Genomic DNA, 22681 nt, shown 5'->3' on the forward strand with positions numbered 1-22681 from the left:
GGAGGAGACGTGAGGGTTCAGGAGGGGGAGAGGTGAGAGTTCAGGAGGGGGAGAGGTGAGGGTTCAGGAGGGGGAGAGGTGAGGGGTCAGGAGGGGGAGAGGTGAGGGGTCAGTAAGAGGAGAGGTGAGGGTTCAGGAGGGGGAGAGGTGAGGGGTCAGGAGGGGAGAGATGATGGGTCAGGAGGGGAAGAGTTGAGGGAGTCAGGAGGGGACGAGGTGAAGGGTCAGGATGAGGAGAAGTGAGGGGTCAGGAGGAAGAGAAGTGAGTGGTCAAGAGAGAATAGAGGCCAGGGGTTAGGGAGGAGGGAGCCAGGGGTCGTGGAAGGTCATGCTTGACTGTAACAGGTGTTTGGGCCTGCCCTGGAGCCTGACGAGTGCTAAAGCTGACTCCGTCATGAAGCACTTCTGTGCTCCTCTTCCGCTGTGGGTCTCTCACTGTAGGCAAATGCCTGTCTTCCACTGGTCTTTTACTTCCTTTCCTCTGCCAAATACATCAGGGGTTCCCCCAGCGTCTCTCTGGTGGGGTCGCCCTGCCCCTCTAGGTGATCCTCTTGGACAGCTTCTAATACAACCCCAGGCCTACCCTGCTGTGCTGGGCCCAAGTCTGGTCCATGGAGAACCTGCATGCACCCTTTGTCCATTCAACCAGATGCGCAACTCTTTTGCAATGCTACAGCCTATCTTGGCTCTGTGTCGCAGCAACCAGCTATTTCCTTACCTCTTAGATATTTTAGCATATGTCAGACACCAGCCCATATGGATCCCCAAGCTTTGGGCAGGGCTTCTCACCCTTGGCACTATTGCTATTTTGGGGTGGATAACTCTTTGTTGCAGGGGTCTATCTTGTGCATTGTAAGATGTTTAGCAGCATCCCTGATGTCTCCCCCTATCCCACACTGAGTTGTGACAACCAAAACTGTCTCCAGACATTGCTGATTGTCCCTGGTTGAAAACTGCTGCTCTAGGGTATACAAAACAAAGTCTGTCAGGGATTCTATTGAAAACTGCTTATTCAAGGCTTGGGCCTCACCCATGGGACTCACAGTGTATCTTTTTCCAAATAAATCCCTTCTTTAAGTCCCACCTCATTGAATTCTCCAACATCTTTTATAGGGTGAAAACTGTTGGTCAGCCAAGGGTCACAAAACTGTTGTTGATCTTGCTTTGACTATGGTCCCTCAGGTTGGAATGTAGATACCCATTTTCTTGGGGTTACAGCCTAAACCAACATGTAATAGGATGTGTGAGCAAGTGACTTTGGGAAAATGACTTTTGTAATGAATTATTTAGAACAAAGAAATGCTAGTTTTTTTTTTTTTTTTTTTTTTTTTTGGTGAATGTATTTTTAAGTATCTTCTGTGTATGTGGTATGGAGGAGCATAATTTCTTGTATTTATAATGTATCAACAAGCTGGTCTTAATAATGATAGCTTATGGTCATTGGGCATCTACTCAGTGCTAAGAACTCATAATAGACATTTCTGTTTTAAAAAAATTGATACATAATAATATACATATTTATAGGTACATGTGATATTGTAATACATGCTTGCCATGTGTGATGATAAAATCAGGGTAATCAGGATATCCATCAGTTCAACATTCAACATTTCTTTGAGTTAGAAACATGTCAAATTTTCTCTTCTAGAAATGTACAATAAATTGTTGTTAATAGTATCCTACTGTGCTATCAAGCACTAGAATGTATTTCTTCTATCCAACTGTATTTTTAAACCCTTAAGCCAACCTGTGTTCATTCCCCTTACCCCTACACTTCCTAAGCTCTGGTAACCATCATTTTATTCACAGCTTCCATGAGATCAATTTTTTTAGCTCCCACATATGAGTAAGAACATGCAATGTTTGTGTTTCTGTGCCTGGCTTATTTCACTTAACATAATCACCTCTAGTTCGATCCATGTTGCTGCAAAGGAAAGGATTTTATTCCCTTTTATGGCTGAATAGTATTCCATTGTGTATGTATGTATATGTGTGTGTGTATATAATGTATATAATGTATATACATTGTATATTTATATATGTTATTTATATATAATGTTATATAATATATAATATTATATACACACACACACATACATATATATATCACAATTTCTTTATCCATCCACTAGTGGACAGTTAGGTTAATTCAGTATTTTGGCTATTATGAATAGTGCTGCAGTAAACATGGGCATGCAGATAGCTCTTTGATCTACTGATTCCTTTTTCTTTTGGATGTATACTCAGCAATGAGGTTGCTGGATCATATGGTACATCTACTTTTAGTTTTTTAAGGAAACTCCATAGCTTTTATCCATAGTGGCTGTGCTAATTGCCATTCCCACCAGCAGTGAACTAGTATTCCCCTTTCTCCACATCCTCACCAGTACCTGTTATTGTTTGTCTTTCTGATAATAGCAGTTTTAACTGGGATGAGATGATATCTCAATGTGGTTTTGATTTGCATTTCCCTGATGATTAGTGGTGTTGAACATTTTTTCATAAATGTTTGTTGGCCATTTGTATGTCTTCTTTTGAGAAATGTCTATTTAGATCATTTGCCCAATTTAAAATAAGATGATGATGATGATTGTTATTATTATTTTGCTATTGAGTTGTTTGAATCCCTTATGTATTCTGTTTATTAATACCTTATCATACAGACAGCTTGCAAATAGTTTCTCCCATTATGTAGGTTGTCTCTGCATTATTTTGATTATTTCCTTTGCTGTGCAAAAGCTTTTTAGTTTGATGTATTTCCATTTGTCTATTTTTGCTTTTGTTGCCTGTGCTGTTGCAGTCTTACCCAAAATATCTGCCTAGACCAATGTTCTAAAGTGTTTCCCCAATGTTTTCTTCTGTAGTTTCATAGTTTCAAGTCTTACATTTAATTCTTTAAGCCATTTTAATTTAATTTTTGAATAAGGTGAGAAATAGAGGTCTAGTTTTATTCTTCTGCATATAGATACTCAGTTTTCCTAGAACTACTTATTGAAGAGCCTGTTCTTTCCCCACTGAATGTTCTTGGTTACTTGTCAAAAATCAGTTGGCTCTAAATATGTGGATTTATTTCTGGGTTCTCTATTCTGTTCCATTGTGTCTATGTGTCTGTTTTTATGTCAGTACCATGCTGTTTTGTTTACTATAGCTTTGTAGTACATATTAAAGTCAGCTCGTGTGATGCCTCCAGCTTTATTTTTGCTCAGGATTTCTTTGGCTATTTGGGGTCTTCTGTGTGTGGTTCCATATGAATTTTAGAATTGTTTTTTCTAGGCTGGGTGCAGTGGCTCATGCCTGTAATCCCAGCACTTTGGGAGGTCAAGGAGGGCAGATCATTTGAGGTCAGGAATTCAAGACCAGCCTGGCCAACATGGCAAAACCCCGTTTCTACTAAAAATACAAAAGAAAAAAAAAAAAAAAGAAAAGGCTTTCCATGGTACCTCACGCCTGTAATCCTAGTACTTTGGGAGGCCAAGGTGGGTGGATCACCTGAGGTCAGAAGTTCGAGACCAGCCTGGCCAACATGGCAAAACCCTGTGTCTACAATAAATACAAAAATTAGCTGAGTGTGTTGGCAGGTGCCTGTAATCCCAGCTACTTGGGAGGCTGAGGCAGGAGAATTGCTTGAATCTGGGAGGCAGAGGTTGCAGTGAGCCAAGATCATGCCATTGCACTCCAGCCTGGGCAATAAGAGCAAAACTGTGTCTCAAAACAAAAACAAAAAAAATTAGCTGGGCATGATAGTGCATGCCTGTAATCCCAGCTACTGGGGAGGCTGAGGCAGGAGAATCACTTGAACCCAGGAGAGACGGTTGTTGCAGTGAGCTGAGATCATGCCACTCCACTGCAGCCTGGGAGACAGAGTAAGACTGTCTCAAAAAAAAAAAAAAAAGAATTGTTTTTTCTAAAGAATGTCATTGATAATTTTGATACAGATTGCATTGAATCTTTAGATTGCTTTTGGTAGTACAGTTATTTTTACAATATTCTTCCCATTCATGAACATAGGATATATTTCCATTTTTTGGTGACATCTTCAATTTCTTTCATCAGTGTTTTATAGTTTTTCCTTGTAGAGATCTTTCACCTCTTTGGTTAAATTTATTTATGGGTGTGTTTTTAAAAGTAGCTATTGTGAAAGGGATTGCTTCTTTGATTTTTTTTTTTTTTTTTTTTTTTGCTAGTTCATTGCTGGTGTATAGAAACACTACTGATTTTTACATGTTAATTTTGTGTCATGAAACTTTATTGAATTTGTCAGTTCTAAGAGTGTTTTGGTAGAGCTTTTTAGGGTTTTCTGTATATAAGATCATGTTACCTGCAAACAGGGACAATTTGGCTTCCTTTTTTTCAATTTGGATGCTCTTTATTCTTTTCTGTTGCCTAATTGCTCTGGCTAGGACTGCCAGTACTATGTTGAATAAGAGTGGTAAAAGTGGTCATCCTTGTCTTGTTCTGGTTCTTAGAGAAAAGCTTTCAGTTTTTCCCCAATCAGTGCATTGTTAGCTGTGGCTTTGTCTTATATGGACTTTAGCGTGTTGAGGTATGCTTCTTTTATATCTAGCTTGTTGAGAGTTTTTATCATGAAACATTGTTGAATTTTATCAAATGCTTTTTACATCTGTTGAGATGATCTTTTTATTCTTCATTCTGTTGAGATGGTATTTTTATTCTTCATTCTGTTTGTGATGTGCCACATTTATTGATTTGTATATGTTGAACTATTCTTGCATCCCTGGCATAAATCTCACTTGTATCCTCTTGCTGAATTGATCTCTTTTTCTTTACATAATAACCTCCTTTGCCTCTTTTTATACTTTTGCCTTAAATCTGTTTAATCTCATGTAAGCATAGCTACTCCTGTTTGCTTTTGGTTTCTGTTTACATGGAATATCTTTTTCCATCCCTTCACTTTGCATCTATATGTGTTTCCACAGGTGAAGGAAGATTCTTGTAGGTAGCACATAAGTGGGTCATTTTTTAAAGATCCATTCAGCCAGTCTGTCTTTTTTTTTTTTTTTTTTTTTTTAGGCAAAGCCTCACTCTGTTGCCCAGGCTGGAATGCAGTGGTGTAATCTCGGCTCACTGCAACCTCTGCCTCTCAGGTTCAAGTGATTCTTCCACCTCAACCCCTCAAGTAGCTGGAACTATAGGCATGTGCCACCACGTCTGGCTAATTTTTTTCTGTGTGTGTATTTTTAGTAGAGATGGGATTTCACCATGTTGGCTAGGCTGGTCTCAAACTCTTGACCTTCAAGTGATCAGCCTGCCTCAGCCTCCCAAAGTGCTGGGATTACAGGCATGAACCCTGTGCCCGGCCTCAGCCAGTCTATCTTTTAAGTGGGGAATTTAATCCATTTACATTCAAGGTTATTATTGATAGAACGGGAGTGACTCCTGTCATTTGTAAATTGTTTTCTAGATTATTTTGTATATCCTTTGTTAATTTCTTCTTCTATTATTGTTTATTATTGTGGTTTGGTAGGTTTTTGTAGTATTGAGGCTTGATCCTTTTCTTTCTCCTTTGTGTATCTGCTCTGCCAGTGAGTTTATACTTTTCTATGTTCTCATGATTGTGATTATCATCTTTTTGCTTCCAGATGTAGGACTCCCTTGAGCATTTCTTGTAGAGCCAGTTTAGTGGTGATGGGTTCCCTCAGTTTTTGCTTTTCTAGGAAAGACTTTGTTTCTCCCTCATTCTGAAGAATAGACTTGTTGGGTATGGTATTCTCAGTTGACAGTTTTTTTCACCCCTTTCAGATACATGGACTATATCATCGCTTTCTCTCCTGGTCTATAAGATTTCTGCTGAGAAATTTATGGTTAGTCTAAGGGGAATTCCCTTATATGTGACCTAACACTTTTCTTTTACTGTTTTGAGAATTTTCTCTTTGTCTTTGACTATTGACAACTTGACTATAATATACTTCAGGAAGCACCGTTTTTGGGTTGGATCTATTTAGGGACTTGAGCTTCCTGGATCTGAATATTCATATCTCTCCCCAGACTTGGGATGTTTTCAGCTATTATTTCATTAAGTAGGTTTTCTATACCTTTTTACATCTTTTTTCTTTCTGGAGCTCCTATAATATGAATATTTATTCACTTAATAGTATCCCATAGGTTTTGTAGGCCTTCTTTACTCTTTTTCATTTTTATTTCTTTTTTTCTCTCACTGGGTAATGTCAAACAATTTATCTTCAAGTTCAGCGATTCCTTTTTTCTGCTAGATCAAATCTGCTGTTGAAATTCTTCATTATATTTTTAAATTTCATTCTTTGAATTTGTTAGCTGTGTTTCTTTTTTGTGATATCTATTTCTTCATTGAATTTCTCATTCATATCATGTATTATTTTTCTGATTTCATCAAATTGTCTGTCTGTATTTTTTGAATTTCATTAAGTTTCCTTAAGATCATTATTTTGAATTCCTTTTCTGACAATGTATTGATTTGTTTTTAATTGGGGTCTGTTTCTAGAGAGTTATTATGTTCCTTTGGTGGTGTCATATTTTCTTGCTTTCTTCATGTTCCCTGTGTCCCTGCATTGAGGTCTGTGTGTCTGGTTGAACAATTGCTTCTTCCAAACTTTCTAGAGTGACTTTCTTAGAGAAATACTTTTACCTTGGTTGAATTTTAATGCGCCAGTTGGGAAGGGTGGTTCTTGTAAGTTCAGTGGTATAGTCTTTGTGCAGCTTCTTTGACTGTGTTTGACATCAGCAATAACTATGAACATATCAGTGGCCTAGACTACAGACGTTTGTGGTAGTGGTGGTGGCAGCATAGGTTGTTAATGTCCTTGGTGGTAAGGGCTGTTGTGGCAAGGGCTATTCTATTCTTATTTTCTCCATAATGGGAAGACTTAGCTGAAGGGCTCTCTCTTGGTGTCAGGTCTGACATGGCATAGAAGCAGCTGCCAAGGCACTGGATTTCAAGTACAGGTGCTCAAAGCAACTATGGGGCAAGTTCTTACTTAGGCTCAGGGTCTTATGAACCTATAGTGGCACTTCAGTCTTGGGATGCAGAGTGGTCTCTGTGTCAGGGCTGGGTATAGGTTGCCCATGGTGCCTATCAGCTTGGCTTCAGGGGGTCAGGTTGTAACTGTAATTCTACCCCTGGTGGGCAGGGTGCAGCCCTGGTTTAACTTGGAAGAGAAAGAAGGGCTCTGGAAGTGTGAACCCAGAGTGCAAGATATGGCTGTAATTGCTGTAATTTGGGAAACTGCACCAATAGAGTTCAGTGGCAACTTGGATCCCTAGGGGTGAGGAATTCTGTAGTGGTGATTCTAGACTCTGCAGTGGTGGGACTTGACAGTATCCCAGTCTCTGTGAGGCCAGATGCAGCAGCAGCAAGCTCCCCAAAATAATCAAGCACACTGTTTTTTGGGCTGTACCAGGGCAGGGAGCAGCACAGCAATGACTCTACTCCCTGGGAGAAGGGTGTCTCAGGAGCTCAGACTCAAGGGGCCTACTCCAGCTCTAAAGAAGCAGAATACTAGAGCTGTCTGGCCAGTAAGGTGGGGTGTCTCAGCCAGCCACTGCTGTATTTCCCTGGGACCTAGGATACTATGTCAGCACAGCCCTAGGATATACAGCTGCTCAGCTTGGCTGAGGCACTGATTCCCCAGCAGGCAATGTGCCACTCCAGTTCAGTCCTGAGGGATGTGACTATTCTAGATAGCCTCAACACCATTGTCCTGGGATATAGGGCTCTGCTAAAAGCATTGTTCACTTAGGAACTGAAACTAGTGCAGTTTCAGCTTAGGCCCCTATGGGTAGGGTGCTGCCTAGTGTGAGAGAAGTGGGTGGAGCTGTTTTACCAAAGTACTGATTCTCCAGGGAAGAGGGTACAGCTTCAGCTCTGGAATGAGTGCGTAGGGGATGGGGATGTGAAGTGGTTCCACTGCTGCTTGGCCCCATGGGGAAAGGTGTAACAGTTGCTCACAGCTCTGCTTGGAGATGTCAGGTCACTGAGTGGTGGTGTCTCAGCAGCAGTTTACCCTCAGGGATGAAGGGGTGAATGGCTACTCACCCCCAGAGCAAGACACATTCCAACAGTAGTCCCGGTTCCAAGATGCCAAGACGGTGTAGCACAGTAGCCATGCAGGCCACAGAGGATGGGGCACAGTATTGGCTCCATCTCTAAGGAGCATAGTTGTGTGCCTGTAGGCAGCTCCCTCAGCTGGGCTTAGTGCCTGTGAGAGCTGTAGGAGATCCCAATGGTGATGATGGTAGGTGTACAAGGTGCTGATAGGGGCTACTGGGATCTTCTTGCTTACCTTTTGCTGTAGGGAGAAGTTCTTCCTGGTTTCCAGCTGCTCTTAGCTGGGCAATGGAGTGCTGGGATCCCAGGGTTTCCTTCTGTTCTCTATCTGGCTATCCTGAGTTTCTGTGCTTACCAGAGTTTCTGTTTCTCCTTTGATATAATCCTGCACTCTCCTTTAGTTTTTAAAAAAATATTGTTGTTTATTCTTTGTTGTTGTTGTTTCTGTGCAGAAGACGAGTGTCAGGGATTTCTAATTGGCCATCTTGCTGACATCACACTAGGAAACATGTTATTAACTCATATAATACTCACAATAATTCTGTAGAATATGTACTAATATTATTTTTCCCTGCCTTTTTTTCTCTTGTGGAGAAAATGAGGCAGAGAGGTAGGTTTGCCCTTGATTACGTTTTAAATTATAGAGTAAATATTCTGTGGCTTCAGAGTGGTAAACACTGTAATACTTTAACATTTTCAAAGCCCTTTGCTACATAACATTTTTTTCTCTTGGTTTACAGAGCTACTCAGAGTGTGGTAAGTGCAATAATCACTAACAACCACTTTTAACAAATACAGAAGTAAAGTAAAGCAATTTGCCCAAAGTCACAAAAACAAGTTAGTAAGTTATGAAATTAGTTACATGCATGGAATATTCATGCTTGAAGGAATCTTAAAAGTTTATCAAACCCAAACCTCAGATTTTACAGATGAAGAAGCTGAGGCCCAGCCAGCAGCAACTGAACTGTCCAGAGCCACAGCTGGCAGACGGCAGAGCTGGGATTAGATTGCTAGTAACCTGGCTCCACCCTGCACCTCTACTCTGCCTCTCTGGGCTGGAACTAGAACCCAGTTCTTCTGACTTTGGATTTAGTACTCATACCACTCTCCTGTGCTGCTTTATTGAAAATCCAAGAATCCAGCTGTGGGGATAAGGTCTACATCCATGAAATGACTGAAAACTAGCGTGTGATATGGAGAAACCATAAGAACAGGAAACTGCCTCACCACAAGTGAAATGCCCAGATCTCACTCTTTGCTACCTGTCAATAGTGTTTATTGATCAGCAATTTTTTTTTCAGACATTGACAGCCCCCAAAACCTGGTGACTGACTGGGTGACAGAGAATATGGCCACTGTCTCCTGGGACCCAGTGCAGGCCACTATTGACAGGTATGTGGTGCGCTACACCTCTGCCAAGGACGGAGAGACCAGGGAGGTTCCGGTGGGGAAGGAGCAGAACAGCACTGTCCTGACAGGCCTGAGGCCTGGTGTGGAGTACACGGTGCACGTGTGGGCCCAGAAGGGGGCCCAGGAGAGCAAGAAGGCTGACACCAAGGCCCAGACAGGTAAGGAGCATTGTTCTTTGGGAATATAAGAGCTTTCATGCTAAGTCAATGGATGACAAGTTTTGTTTTCCTTCTCTGACATTGGCAGAAATCAATGATTAATGGAAGAGTGGGATGGCGTCCATCCTTTCATAACAGATTACACACACCATCCCTCATTTTCCTTTAACTAGTTTCCTTGCAAGTCAGGGCCACATGGCAGTCTCCAAGCTATGATTACATGGTCATGTCCATCAGCTCCTCTTCTGATTGCATGGATCTTTTGCCGTAGACAGTATCAAGGGTCTCTTAGTGAGTCTGTGAGTGGGAACAGAAAATGAAAATCAAATTTTGTCAATAGTATACTGAAAATTTGACTTTAAGAATGTAGACGTCACATCTGCCATAGCAAGGAGATGTATATCATTTGGTTTATGACAAATGAATCATATTATAACTATAAAACAAATTTATAACTAGAAATTATGATAAGTTCTATAAAGGAGATGACACAGTGTAGGTGTAGAGAATAATGAAGTAGTGATGTTTCTCAGATAGGATGGGTAAATAGCAATAGGATACACATGACCAGAACAACCAAATAACTGTTGCTTAAACAAGAAAAGAGCATGTTCCCCTCTGTGGAACAGCAGAGTATACATTGGCCAGAGTTTTGAGGATTAGGACAGCTCTTGCGTTATATTCTTATTTTAGTGGAAGCGATATCTAACCATATTTTGTACCGTGATTTAATCAGCAAACCAGCATGATGAGTGAATCTATGATATACTAGAGAATATTCACCCAGGGTTTTACTTTTTGCTGATTTATTTAATAATATATAGTAAGTACTTTCCATGTGTCCTGCCCACTACTAGGCACTGGGAACACAGGAGAATAGGATGCTGCCCTTTCCCTCCAGGGGCTTATATTTAGGGGTGGCTTTTAGAATCTTCTAGTATGAAATAGGAGGTCTTTACTGACATGATGCCAGACACAAAATTGTTAATTCCTTGTGAGCAGAAACCATGTATTTCCCAACTCTGGATTCTGCACACTGTCTAGAACATTTCGTGCATAGAGTTGGGGCTTGATATACCCTTTCTAGATGAATAAAAGATTTGTTTTGCTAAAGACTTGGTAGAGGTAACAGCCTGGATTTTCAGTTTCTGATCTATTTTGCTTTTCACTTGAGGAGCCTGGTGTATCTCCGGGGAGAAGATGATGTCCATGAACCAGCTAAAAACAAAACAAGAGCATATGAGGCGGAAACCCCATAAAACATGAAAGGGTTTCACTCCACGCAAAATGGTCATGAGTTTCTGCACTCTGGGACCTGTTCATAGTGCATATTGATCAGCATTTTTTTTTTTCCAGACATTGACAGCCCCAAAAACCTGGTCACTGACCGGGTGACAGAGAATACAGCCACTGTCTCCTGGGACCTGGTGCAGGCCACCATTGACAGGTATGTGGTGCGCTACACATCTGCCAATGGAGAGACCAGGGAGGTTCCAGTGGGGAAGGAGCAGAGCAGCACCGTCCTGACGGGCCTGAGGCCAGGCGTGGAGTACACAGTGCACGTGTGGGCCCAGAAGGGGAACCAGGAGAGCAAGAAGGCTGACACCAAGGCCCAGACAGGTAATAGGAGTGAAGAGAAGAGCAAACCGGGGTAGTTAATGCAGGTTGATCTATTGCAGCTAAGTGGTGATGCAGCTGCTTTTGGCATCTGTAACCGCAGGGCTGCAGAGTGTTTTAGGAGAGTTTGCTGTAAAAAAAAAAAAAAACAAAACAAAAAACAAAACAAACACTTTCATTCACCTAAAGAAAGAACAAAGTGTTACAGGATACAGGAAAGGGGTCCCAATCCAGACCCTTAGAAAGGGTTCTTGGATCTCATGGAAGAAAGAGTTCAAGGCGAGTCCATAGAGTAAAGTGAAAACAAGTTATTAGGAAAGTAAAGGAATCAAAGAATGGTTACTAGCCATAGGCAGCGCAGCCCCGAGGGCTTCTGGTTGTCCATTTTTATGGTTATTTCTTGATGATATGCTAAACAAGAGGTGGATTATTCATACCTCCCCTTGTTAGACCATACAGGGTGACTTTCTGACATTGTCATGGCATTTGTAAACTGTCATAGCGCTGGTGGAAGTATAGTAGTCAGGATGACCAGAGGTCACTCTCATTGCCATCTTGGTTTTGGTGGGTCTTGGCTGCCTTCTTTACTGCAGCCTGTTTTATCAGCAAGGTCTTTATGACCTGTATCTTGTGCTGACCTCCTGTCTCATCCTGTGACTTAGAATGCCTTAACTGTCTGGGAATGCAGCCCAGTAGGTTTCACCCTTATTTGACCCAGTTCCTGTTCAAGATGGAGTTGCTCTGGTTCAAGCGTGTCTGAAAAACTACAGTACTGGACCCAATGGGAGCAGTCCCACGAATGTCTTTTCCCACAAATGTCTTGGAACTCTTTCCAAAGCCTGTGTTTTCAATCATTGTGTCTCTCAGCTATAGACAATTATAGAAAATAATGTAAAACCAATATGAAAGTCTTAAAACCACTGATTAAAAACCTGTTTTGTGGCAAGCTATTTTGTGTAGGTTTGACAGAATAGACGCTGTGTAATAGAAAGGAGCAAGTATTCACCTGGGTGCTGGAGCCCTGTTTCCTTGCAGTAGGCAACTGACTTTTAGTGAGTATCGTCTAAGTGCCAGGCCTGGGGAACACAGTGGCGAACAAAACAAATATCTCTACTCTCTTGAAGTCTAGTGTGAAGATAGACAATAAATAAGAAAACACATTTAAACCCGTAAATTGTGCTAAATTATGTGAAGGAGATGAACATGGTATAGGTATAGAGAATTACAGGGTAAGGATGTCTTGTAGATGGGAAGGGTGAGTAGTAATAGGATTGCTATGCTATTGCTATACATTGACAGAAACACTCAAACAACAGTTGCTTCAGCAGGAAAGGAGTGTATTCCTCTCTGAAGAATGGCCAGGGCTGATACGGTCGCTCCTCATCCAGGACACCCAGGCTGCTTCTGTGATTGTTGCTTAGTCATCCCTAGCAAGTTGCCCTCCTTTACCTGGTCACCACCCTGTCTGCATTGTAGCCAGTGGGAAGAGGCATGCTGAAGGTCAGGGCATCACTGGGACATTGTACACATCAGCCCTTCTCATGTTCCATTGCCAGGTCCCAGACAGACCTCACTGCACAAAAGGCTAGGAAATGAGGTCTTTAGCTGGATGGCCCTGTGCCCAGCTTTACTTCAGTTATGCTGTCCTGTCCAACACAGCAGCTGCTAGCTACATGTGGCTATTAAAATTATTTTTATTTTTATTTTATTTTCAGAGACAGGGTCTCATTCTGTTAGCGAGGCTGGAGTACAGTGGTATTATCACTGTTCACTGCAGGCTTGACCTCCTGGGCTCAAGCCATCCTCCCACCTCAGCTTCCCAAGTAACTGGGACCATGGGCACATGCCACTAAGCCTGGCTAATTTTTAATTATTTTTAGAGATGGGGTCTCACTATGTTGAACTCCTGGGCTCAAGTGATCCTCCTGCCTCGGCTTCCCAAAGTGCTGGGATTACAGGCATGGTCACCATGCCCAGCCTAAATTTTAATTAATTAAAAATAATTAAAATAAAAAATTTTCTTATTTGGATTAGCCACATTTCAAATGGTCAGTAGCCACATGTGACTAATAAAATTGTGGTATTGGACTGTGCCGATCATAGAATACTTTCATCATTGCAGAGAGATCTGTTGGACAGTGAGTATGCTTACAGAAGAAGGGGGAGAATGGATGTTGATGAAAACTAGCCATTTCTGGCAGAGGGAAGAGTATGTGTGATGTCCCTCAGCTAGAACAGTACCGGGGATGGCTGGAAAATGAAAAGAGGCTAGTTTTGCTGGAGCATAGTGGGCAGGAGAGCAAGTAGCCTGAGATGAGGTGGGAGGAGCAGGGGCAGGTCAGTCAGGACCGTTTGGTACTTAGAGGACAAAATGGGCTATATTTATTAATAGTAGAAGAGTGATATGATGCAGTGTTCATTTAAAAAACACTTTCCAGGCCACAGTGAGGAGAATAAATGGATAAAATGACAAGGATAGAAGTGGGGAGATTCGTAGAGAAGCTGCTAGAAAAGCCTGGGTGCAAAATGCTGATTGTCTAGATAAGTGTGATGGCAAAAGGGATAGAGAAGAGGGGATGTCTGGAATATATTTTTGAGGTATGGATGATAATACCTGTTGATAGATTTGAGGTAGGAAGAAAATGAGGACTCAGGTATGACCTGTGTTATTTATTTGAGCAACATGGGAGATTGAACTACCATTTCTTGAGAGGGGAGACTGAGAAATAAAAAGTTTGGGGAGGAACATCAAGACTTTTAAATATTTAAGTTCAAGATACTTGTGAGATTCCTTGTTAGTTGAGTGATTCATTTATTGATTACATAAATATGTATTGAGTGTCTAATACAGGCCAGGCACTGTGGTGGAGATGCAGTTGTATAAACTAGTGAGGGGCTCAGAATTAATAGATATTGTGGAGCGATTAGCATCTAGTTGGTATTTAAAGCCACGGGCATGAGTGAGATCACCTAGGCGGAAAAGCAGAGAGAGGAAAAGAGGGAGCTTTGGGACAGGTGCAGTGGCTCTCACCTGTAATCCCAGAATTTTGGGAGGCCAAGGTAGGTGAATTGCTTGAGCTCAGGAGTTTAAGACCAGCCTGGTGAAATCCTGTCTTTACAAAAAAAATACAAAAATTGGCTGAGTGTGGTGGCATGCACCTGTATTCCCAGCTACTCAGGAGGCTGAGGTGGGAGGATTGTTTGAGCCTGGGAGGTCAAGGCTGCGGTGAGCTATCATGGCACCACTGCTCTCCAGCTTGGGTGAAAGAGCGAGACTCTGTATCAACAAAACAAAACAAAGCAAACAACAAAGAAAGGGAGCTTTGGGTGCTCCAGTGTTTGAAGGTTGCTGACAAACGACTGAAGAAGAGCCAGTGAGTTAGGAAAATCAAGGGAGTGTGTAGTCACGGAAGCTGAGGGTTGAGAGTGTTTCAAGAAGGAGGGCATGGATCAGCTCTGCCAAATGCCACCCAGAAGCAGTGTAAAGTTGAGAAAGGCAAGTATCCATTAGAGGTGGCAATACGGATGTTGTTGGTGACTTAGACTAGCAGATTTAGTTGTGTGGCATAGAAAGATGCAAACACAATTGATTGGAGAGTAAGCAGTGAAGTTGGGTATGTAGACATTTCTCTTGAGACAATCTGTCAGTTTAGGGTTGCAGAGAAATGGAATGATATGGGGGAGGATGGGGGATTCTAGACCTTGCTTGTCTGGGACTGATGACAGAGAAGAGGAGATTGATGACACAGGAGAGAAAGGGCAGATCCGCAGCAAAGTCCTTGAGAGGGTGGGAGGGCCCAAAATTCAGAGTGAAGAGTCTTGACTTTAACATAAGATGTCAACAGGAACTTAGCCTGTACCCTCCATTTCCCTGGGCCTGCATTCTCCTCCTGTTTTATAAGTCAGAAAGGTTGGAGGATATGACCTCGACTCTCAAAGTAACTAGATACCAGGGAGATCAGAAAAGAGGTTATATCCACAGCAGTTTTGGTGGCTCATCTTGTTGCTTAGCAAGTTTTATTGTTATTTTGATGAGAATTACAAGGACAGAAATTTTTTATATATAAAAACTGGGAGAAGATCTGATTCCTTCCAGTTTTATGTCCAGTGGTTTGTTTCCTTGGAAATGAGACCAGGGGCCTTTGACTGGTGTTTTAAGTAGAATTCTACCGTTATTAATGATAACATGATGGAGAGCACCTGGTGATGGGGTGGTAAGATGGGATGCCCTCCTTTGTTCTAAAGTTCAGCCTTTTCTAAATCCTTTTAAAAAGAAATTGACAGCCCCAAAAACCTGGTGACTGACTGGGTGACAGAGAATATGGCCACTGTCTCCTGGGACCCGGTGCAGGCCACGATTGACAAGTATGTGGTGCGCTACACCTCTGCGGATGGAGACACCAGGGAGGTTCCGGTGGGGAAGGAGCACAGCAGCACCGTCCTGACGGGCCTGAGACCGGGCATGGAGTACATGGTGCACGTGTGGGCCCAGAAGGGGGACCAGGAGAGCAAGAAGGCCGACACCAAGGCCCAGACAGGTACTGAGAGGGACCAGGCCAGGGGAACCCCTCACACTTACCAGGAGAGAACCTTCCTCCATGGGCTGGGGAAGGGAGCAGGAGGGTGGTTGCTTTACCCGAGGGCATTCTTCAAAGTGGTTCCTTTTTTATGTCTTTGAGATAATTAAGTTGACCCAACAACACAGCTAAGAGAGTGTAGAGGGAGTGCTGGTGTCAAAGGCGGCCTCCCTCACCCCTCCACCTGGCCCAGCGCTCATACTCTCCACACTTGCTATGGAGAAAATGGTTGGGCCTTAGCTGCAGTTGGGAGAAGATAGAGGTAGGAGCCTCTTCTGTTTCCATCTTCCACAATGGAGGCAAAGGGGGTGCATCTTTCTCCTTTCCATCCTCAGTTGAGGAGGAAAGGCACCTGAACTGCATGTATTTTGTGTGTGTGATGGGGCCTCTGGTCTTGGCGGAGCATCAGGGAGGTCAGAACCCAGAAGCACTTGGAAGACAGCACTGTGCCCACCCTGAGGTCTGTGGGCCTCTTCAGGCAGTGCGGGCAAGGTCTGTCCATTCCATCCTTGGTTGAATGCACCAAATGTTGCCATAGGACCTAGAGATGTCTTGAATTTCTCTATGATCTTTATTAGTTAAAATTAACTTGCATTTTTAATCTAAAAGGTAATATATGCTTGTAGTAAATATTTTCAAACTAAACAGAGATGTGTTAAAAAAAAAAAATGGCTGGGCACGGAGGCTCATGCCTGTAATCCCAGCACTTTGGGAGATCGAGGCGGGCGGATCATCTGAGGCCAGGAGTTTGAGACCAGCCTAACCAACATGGAGAAACCCTGTCTCTACTAAAAATACAAAAATTAGCCAGGTGTGGTGGCAGGTGCCTGTAATCCCAGCTACTTGGGAGGCTGAGACAGGAGAATTGCTTGAACCCAGGAGGAGGTTTCAGTTAGCCAAGATTGCACCATTGCACTCCAGCCTGGGCAACAAGAGCGAGACTCCATCTCAAGAACAAACAAACAAACAAACAATTCTTCTCTTTGTCCTGGACTCCCTAGTACGCAGTGTTGCTCTCCAGATGCAACCAGTAGCCAGTTCTCCCTCCTTCCCTTTTTCCCACTTCCTACCTCCTTCTCCCCTTCCTTTCTCTGTTCCTTTCTCCCTTATTCCTTTCTTCTCCTCTTTCTTCTTTATCTTCTCTTGGTTTCACCTTCTCCATTTTTGAAGACAGCAATAAAAAAAATTCTTATTTTCCTGCTCCATAGAAATGTGAAAGTAACTAAGACATACATCTCTAGTCCATAACCAGGGGGTGGTGGGCAAAGAGGTGGCAGGAGATTGCTTAAGATATTAAAATAGCCACAGTTTTGCCTTGATTATGAAATCAGGAAATTCGGTTTTTCTGTGAGACGACTAGAATAAAATCCATGCCAGATGTTATGCTTTAGAAAATCAAACCAAGTTGATATTACAGAAACTCAAAATTTGTCAAAACATACTAATTCAAAACAACAGCTGTCTGATTTCTATTAAAATACTGCAATTCAGTTCTCAGCTGAAATGCTACTGGGTAGAAAATAGCCTGGAGGCGTCTTTTTGGGAAGTTCTAAATTAAAATAACCTTCTGTGATAATGCTTTTTCAAAAAAGAAGTTTCCATTCATATCTTCTTTGGTTAAAAAAAAAAGAGCCTTCTGACCAGTTATGATGTTGACTAGTATTTTTACTGAGCTTTCGTTTTCCTGGTCTACAGTGCACACTTGCTTACCCACACTTGCTTACACACTTGCTTTCCCTCTAGTGTTTGGGTGAGGAAGTACATTGAAGAAAAGCTCTGCTTTTCCTATATCCCTTCTCTTTCCCTCCTCCCTCCCCCACCTCTTCCTTTCTTCTCTTTTCCTTCCTTCCTTCTCTTTCTTTCTTTCTTTCTTTCTTTCTTTCTTTCTTTCTTTCTTTCTTTCTTTCTTTCTCTTTCTTTCTTTCTTTCTTTCTTTCCTTCTTTCTTTCTTTCTCTTTCCTTCCTTTCTTTCTCTCCTTTCTTCTTCCTTTCTCTCCTTCCTTCCTTCCTTCCCTCCCTCCCTCCCTCCCTCCCTCCCTCCCTCCCTTCCTTCCTTCCTTCCTTCCTTCCTTCCTTCCTTCCTTCCTTCTCTCTCTCTCTCTCTCTTTCTTTCTTTCTCTTTCCCTTCCTCTGGGACCCACCCAATGCCCTGTTCTTCTTGTCTGTAATGGGTCTGTACTTTTAGAAACAAAGGTCAGAAAGGCCCTGTGGCAGGGAAGAAGAGAGTCTGCAAACTGCTTGAAAGAAGGAGGAGAAATGGGAGGGTTTGAAAGGGGAAAATATAAACTGGTATCTCAAAAATTACCTTGCCTCAGTTGTATCTTAGTAATAACAATTACCTGACTTTCTACGTACAGAAATTGACCCTCCCAGAAACCTTCGTCCATCTGCTGTAACGCAGTCTGGTGGTGTATTGACCTGGACACCCCCCTCTGCTCAGATCCATGGCTACATTCTGACCTACCAGTTCCCAGACGGCACAGTTAAGGTACGGGGGATTCCTTGTCTTTTCTCCTGGTGCCTTCTCTTCTGTGTGAAGCAACTAACTTGGGCCAATCCGCTCATTTGGTGGCCTCATGGCAGCTTGCTGATCTTTATTGATCACATTGCTGCTTGTACATCTGCTCCGGGTTATTTTGTTTATGGTTAGTCTTCCTTAATAAATGTAAGCTCTATGTTTGTTTCATTTATCACCATATCTAAAGTGCATAGGACAGTGCTTAGCACATGGTAGGTGTTTGATATATATTTATCGAACGAATTGATTAACCTTTATTTCAAGGGTTATAGCTCCCCTTAGAATCTGAAGGCCAGCAAATTTTCAAAGCCTGTCCCAATGGAAAATTATTATTCTCCCTCCTTGCCAATGAAGAAAGAAGGGAGGAAGGAAAAACAGGAAGGACACTTAGGTTTATTTGTTATCTTAATTAGTGCTTATGACAGCACCGCTAGGAAGATTAGCCCTATGTTTATAGAGGAAGTAAGACTGGTTCAGAAGGAAGTTTATTGAAATACCAACTATCTCCTTGTCTCAGATATCAGTGGCCAGTTTCACTTCCCCTATTAATTTCTTCTTAGCCCGGCATTGCCAGCCTGTTGCTGCCAGCGATGGCTGTAGTTAGAGCCCCTGTGTGTATCTGAAGGCCAAAGTATCCCAGAAACTTGGCCGGTAATCCTGAAGCTGCAGTCCTGGGTACTGGCTCTCAGCTGATGCTCCCAGTGGTGCTGACTCTCCATGGCATGGCTCTCCAGAGAAGTGGCTGGGACCCACTGTGATTCTGGGCTGCCACTGAGGCTTCAGAGAGACAAAAGACTGTGCCCTCAGAGAGCTTCTGTCATTAGTACCCGGGAATGCTGTTGACACCTAGGGTGCTAGTGGGTGATAGACTGAGTCACTAGCTGTCTACTATCTGCCTTGTTTGGTAGGAGATACAGCTGGGACGAGAAGACCAGAGGTTTGAGTTGCAAGGCCTGGAGCAAGGTGCCACCTATCCTGTCTCCCTTGTTGCCTTTAAGGGTGGTCTCCGGAGCAGAAATGTATCCACCACCCTCTCCACAGGTAAAGTGGAATCCTGTGCTCTGAATGACCATGCAGTGAGAACCAGCATTGGAGAGGCTAGCAAAGCAGTCCAGGGAGGAGCAAGTGGATGCAGAACTATTGATTTCTCTAGGCATGGGGAAGTGGAAATGGAGTTATGTGTTCAAAAGAAATCCATCCCACAATGGGGAGGCTAAAGAGAGGAGTGAAAGAGAGTGTTATTTTGTGGGGCAGTTGAGTTGGGGGAGGAAGTGATGTGAACTTGACTTTTTCCTGGTACATTTGGGGAGTTGAATAGAAAAATAAGATATGAGTGAAGAGTTGGAAGAAGCTAAAGTAGGAAGTTACAAAATGATTTCCAAACAAAATAAGTTGCCTTAACATAGGGAGAAACTCCACCTCTTTCCTCCTTGCCCAGCTCCTAACAATACTCTCTCTGCTTGGCTCCCAGTTGGTGCCCGTTTCCCACACCCTTCGGACTGCAGTCAGGTTCAGCAGAACAGCAATGCCGCCAGTGGTCTGTACACCATCTACCTGCATGGCGATTCCAGCCGGCCCCTGCAGGTGTACTGCGACATGGACACGGACGGAGGTGGCTGGATTGTGAGTCACGCAGAACCCTGGGGAGCTCTGCATAGGGCCTTGCTTCTCAGCCCAGGATGCCGGTCATGGATGCTCCACAGAGTGTTTGGAGCCCTATTTCTTCTCCACCCATGGAAGAGAGGAGTTTTGGTGGCTTGTTGCTGTTTTTAGAGAGATCCCAATGTTACAGGAAAGCAATCCCCATCCAGATCCCAAGAGAAGGTTCTTGGATCTCATGCAAGAAAGAATTCGGGGCGAGTCCACAGTGCAAAGCAAAAGCAGGTTTATTAAGAAAGTAAAGTGGTGAAAGTACAACTACTCCATAGACAGAGTAGGGCGTTTCTGAAAGTAAGGAGGAATGCATGCACCCTAGGTACGATACTTGTTTATATATAGGATAAAAAAAGATCTTGAGGAGATGTGCTCTGTTACAAGGGTTTGTGATAGAGGATTAATTTTCTTAATTACTGTATTTTGCAAGAATCAATATTATTATATTTAAAGCAAAATTAGGAGTGCTTCTGTTCTCAAGATATCAGGATATCAGGACATTCCTAAGTCTGGGTCTGTTTAGTAAACACTGTCAATCTGTTCCCTTAACCATAAACATCTGGAGGCTCGGAATACCTAACTTTCTGGGAATGCAGCCCAGCAAGTCCCAGACCCATTGTCTTAGCACTCACTCAAGATGGCTCTGGTTCAAACGCCTCTGACACCAACCCACTGTAAGGATAGAGCCTAGTACTTATTCCCTGTCCTAGAAGGCTTGTGGGTTGATCATCATCTAGTAATGCCTTATATGTATGTATTACCTATATTTTACCTTCTTCAAAGCACTTTGAACACATGACCCTCACACAACAGCTTTAGAGTAAGTGAGAGAGGATTGTTTTTCCTATTTTACAGATAGGGACAGTGAGGCCCACAGAAAGAAGTGCTTGACCTAAGTCATACAAGAATGACAAAGCTGGGACCAGATTTCAAGACTCCAGCCTCCTAACTCATTGGTCTTCTCAGTGAGTTCATCTCAGGTCATCCAAAATGCAAATACATAGCCTGTCTGGGGAGTTCAGTCCTCTGAACTGGAGTCTGTTGTCCAAGTTCTGTACCCTGGCTCCACAGTACAGTAACAAGGCCTTTGAGGTTTTGATTGGAAAGACTAAAGCCTGAAAGACGGAAACTTGGGCAATGCTCTAATTGTCCCTCTTCTGTGTAGACGTTTTATTCTCTCGGGCCATTGTCTGCCTAAACCACATGGCAGCTTCTTTGATTGCAGCAGCCTGATCCAATTATATGATGAGCTGCTTTTGAGGGTTGCAATCTGATCCTTCCATCTCCCCTTGCCCCTTTTCTTCCTGTGCCTGAATGATAAAGACTCTCACTGCTCCAAGCTACAATGCAGCCTTAACCTGCTGTGCCTCTGCAAGTCACTGTGGGAAAGAGAGAGCATGATCTCATAGTGCTCAAACCTTATTCATTTACACATTCACTCAGGGGCCTGGGAAACCAAAGACACTTGAGCAGACATGAATAAAAAGATACCATCTGATGAGCAGCAATGAAGAAAACTTATTATCTGCACAGCGGCATCTGACGGTTGAAAGGCAGTAATTGGATTGGTTGGGGGAAATTCTTGATTGATGTAAAAAACAACAGAACAGAATGTAACATGGGAGGTCCTCTACCCGACCAGACCCATAGGGCTGTACCTGCTGCTTTTCATCAGCACCATTGTAAGGCTAAGCATTCTGTCCCTTCAGGCCTGCAGTCCAATTTCCTGCCTTTGTGCCCATAATTGACCTTTGGCAGGATGTTTGTATTGTCTAGTGTGGCCTTTTTGTAAGCCAAGCTCCCACAGAGAAAGAGGCGTTTATCTGGGACAACATTTAGAAAGAGATCTGTCAGTCTGTCTGCCCTGGAATAGTCATGACTTATTGCACAAATATTTATTGAGTGCCTACTGTGTGTCAGGCACTGTTTCATGTACTCAAGATCCAGCAGTGAACCAAACCAATGGAAATCCCTGCCCCCAAGCAGCTTGCCATTTATATCCTGCTCATGGAAAGGACCCCTCCTCAAACACAGAGATTGGTTCCAAAAATAATAAAACCACTGTGCATTCTGACCCTCCCCAGCCCCAACCCCACCCCAAGTCTTGTTTTCTGAGCCAGATTCCTGGGGGTCGTGCATGAACTGAGGTTCTGCAGGGTTTTACTTAAAGGCACCATGCTCCAGAAAACACAGAGTCCTGAAAACTTCCCCACAAAACATTTTACTCACAGTTGTCATAGTTTTTTGGGGGGAGTTCAAGAGTCCTTTGTCAATGAAGGATGACCCATAGTCAGTTTCTCTGTTTTATTGAGCTTTTAAAATCCTTTTATGGTAATTCTTCCATCCCAAGCAGCAGGAACTCAATTTGAAGAACAGACCAGAAGAACTGTGCCCTGAGGTAAACTCTGCCGCTGGTGGGAGGCTGGAAAGAACATCAGGGAACACTTAATGTCTCAAATATTTCCATCTTTGTTTTCCATCTTGAAAGTCTTAAGGGCTGCATTAGAGGCTCTTTCCACAGACATTTCAGTGCAAGTTTGACTTTTTTTCTCTGTATTTAGTCATTCAGGGCATTGAATAAGTTCTAAAATGCAATGACCACTCTAGTATAGAACGAGACATAAAGAGGTTTTTTCCCCCCCTTTGAAACTTACTTGGTCAGGGGGTTTTATGATACCCTAATAGTTCATTATAGGGTGTTTTCATC

At 42.9% G+C, this 22681-nt stretch overlaps 1 protein-coding gene across 5 annotated transcripts in view; it reads left to right on the top strand.

The window, feature by feature from the left end:
* TNN (tenascin N) overlaps positions 1-22681 on the top strand; it is a 113905-nt gene that overhangs the window by 74584 nt on the left and 16640 nt on the right. For 4 of the 5 annotated variants that reach the window (XM_078000372.1, XM_028850623.2, XM_028850624.2 and 1 more), the window contains 6 exons: positions 9343-9609; positions 10966-11229; positions 15501-15764; positions 18161-18291; positions 19230-19362; positions 19793-19944. In XM_078000372.1, the coding sequence (XP_077856498.1) occupies positions 9343-9609; positions 10966-11229; positions 15501-15764; positions 18161-18291; positions 19230-19362; positions 19793-19944 (1211 nt within the window). The remainder of the gene's footprint in view (positions 1-9342; positions 9610-10965; positions 11230-15500; positions 15765-18160; positions 18292-19229; positions 19363-19792; positions 19945-22681) is intronic. The other variant, XM_078000392.1, reaches the window with a different exon arrangement.

Source organism: Macaca mulatta, chromosome 1, assembly GCF_049350105.2.
Source record: "Macaca mulatta isolate MMU2019108-1 chromosome 1, T2T-MMU8v2.0, whole genome shotgun sequence".
Lineage (NCBI taxonomy): Eukaryota > Metazoa > Chordata > Mammalia > Primates > Cercopithecidae > Macaca > Macaca mulatta.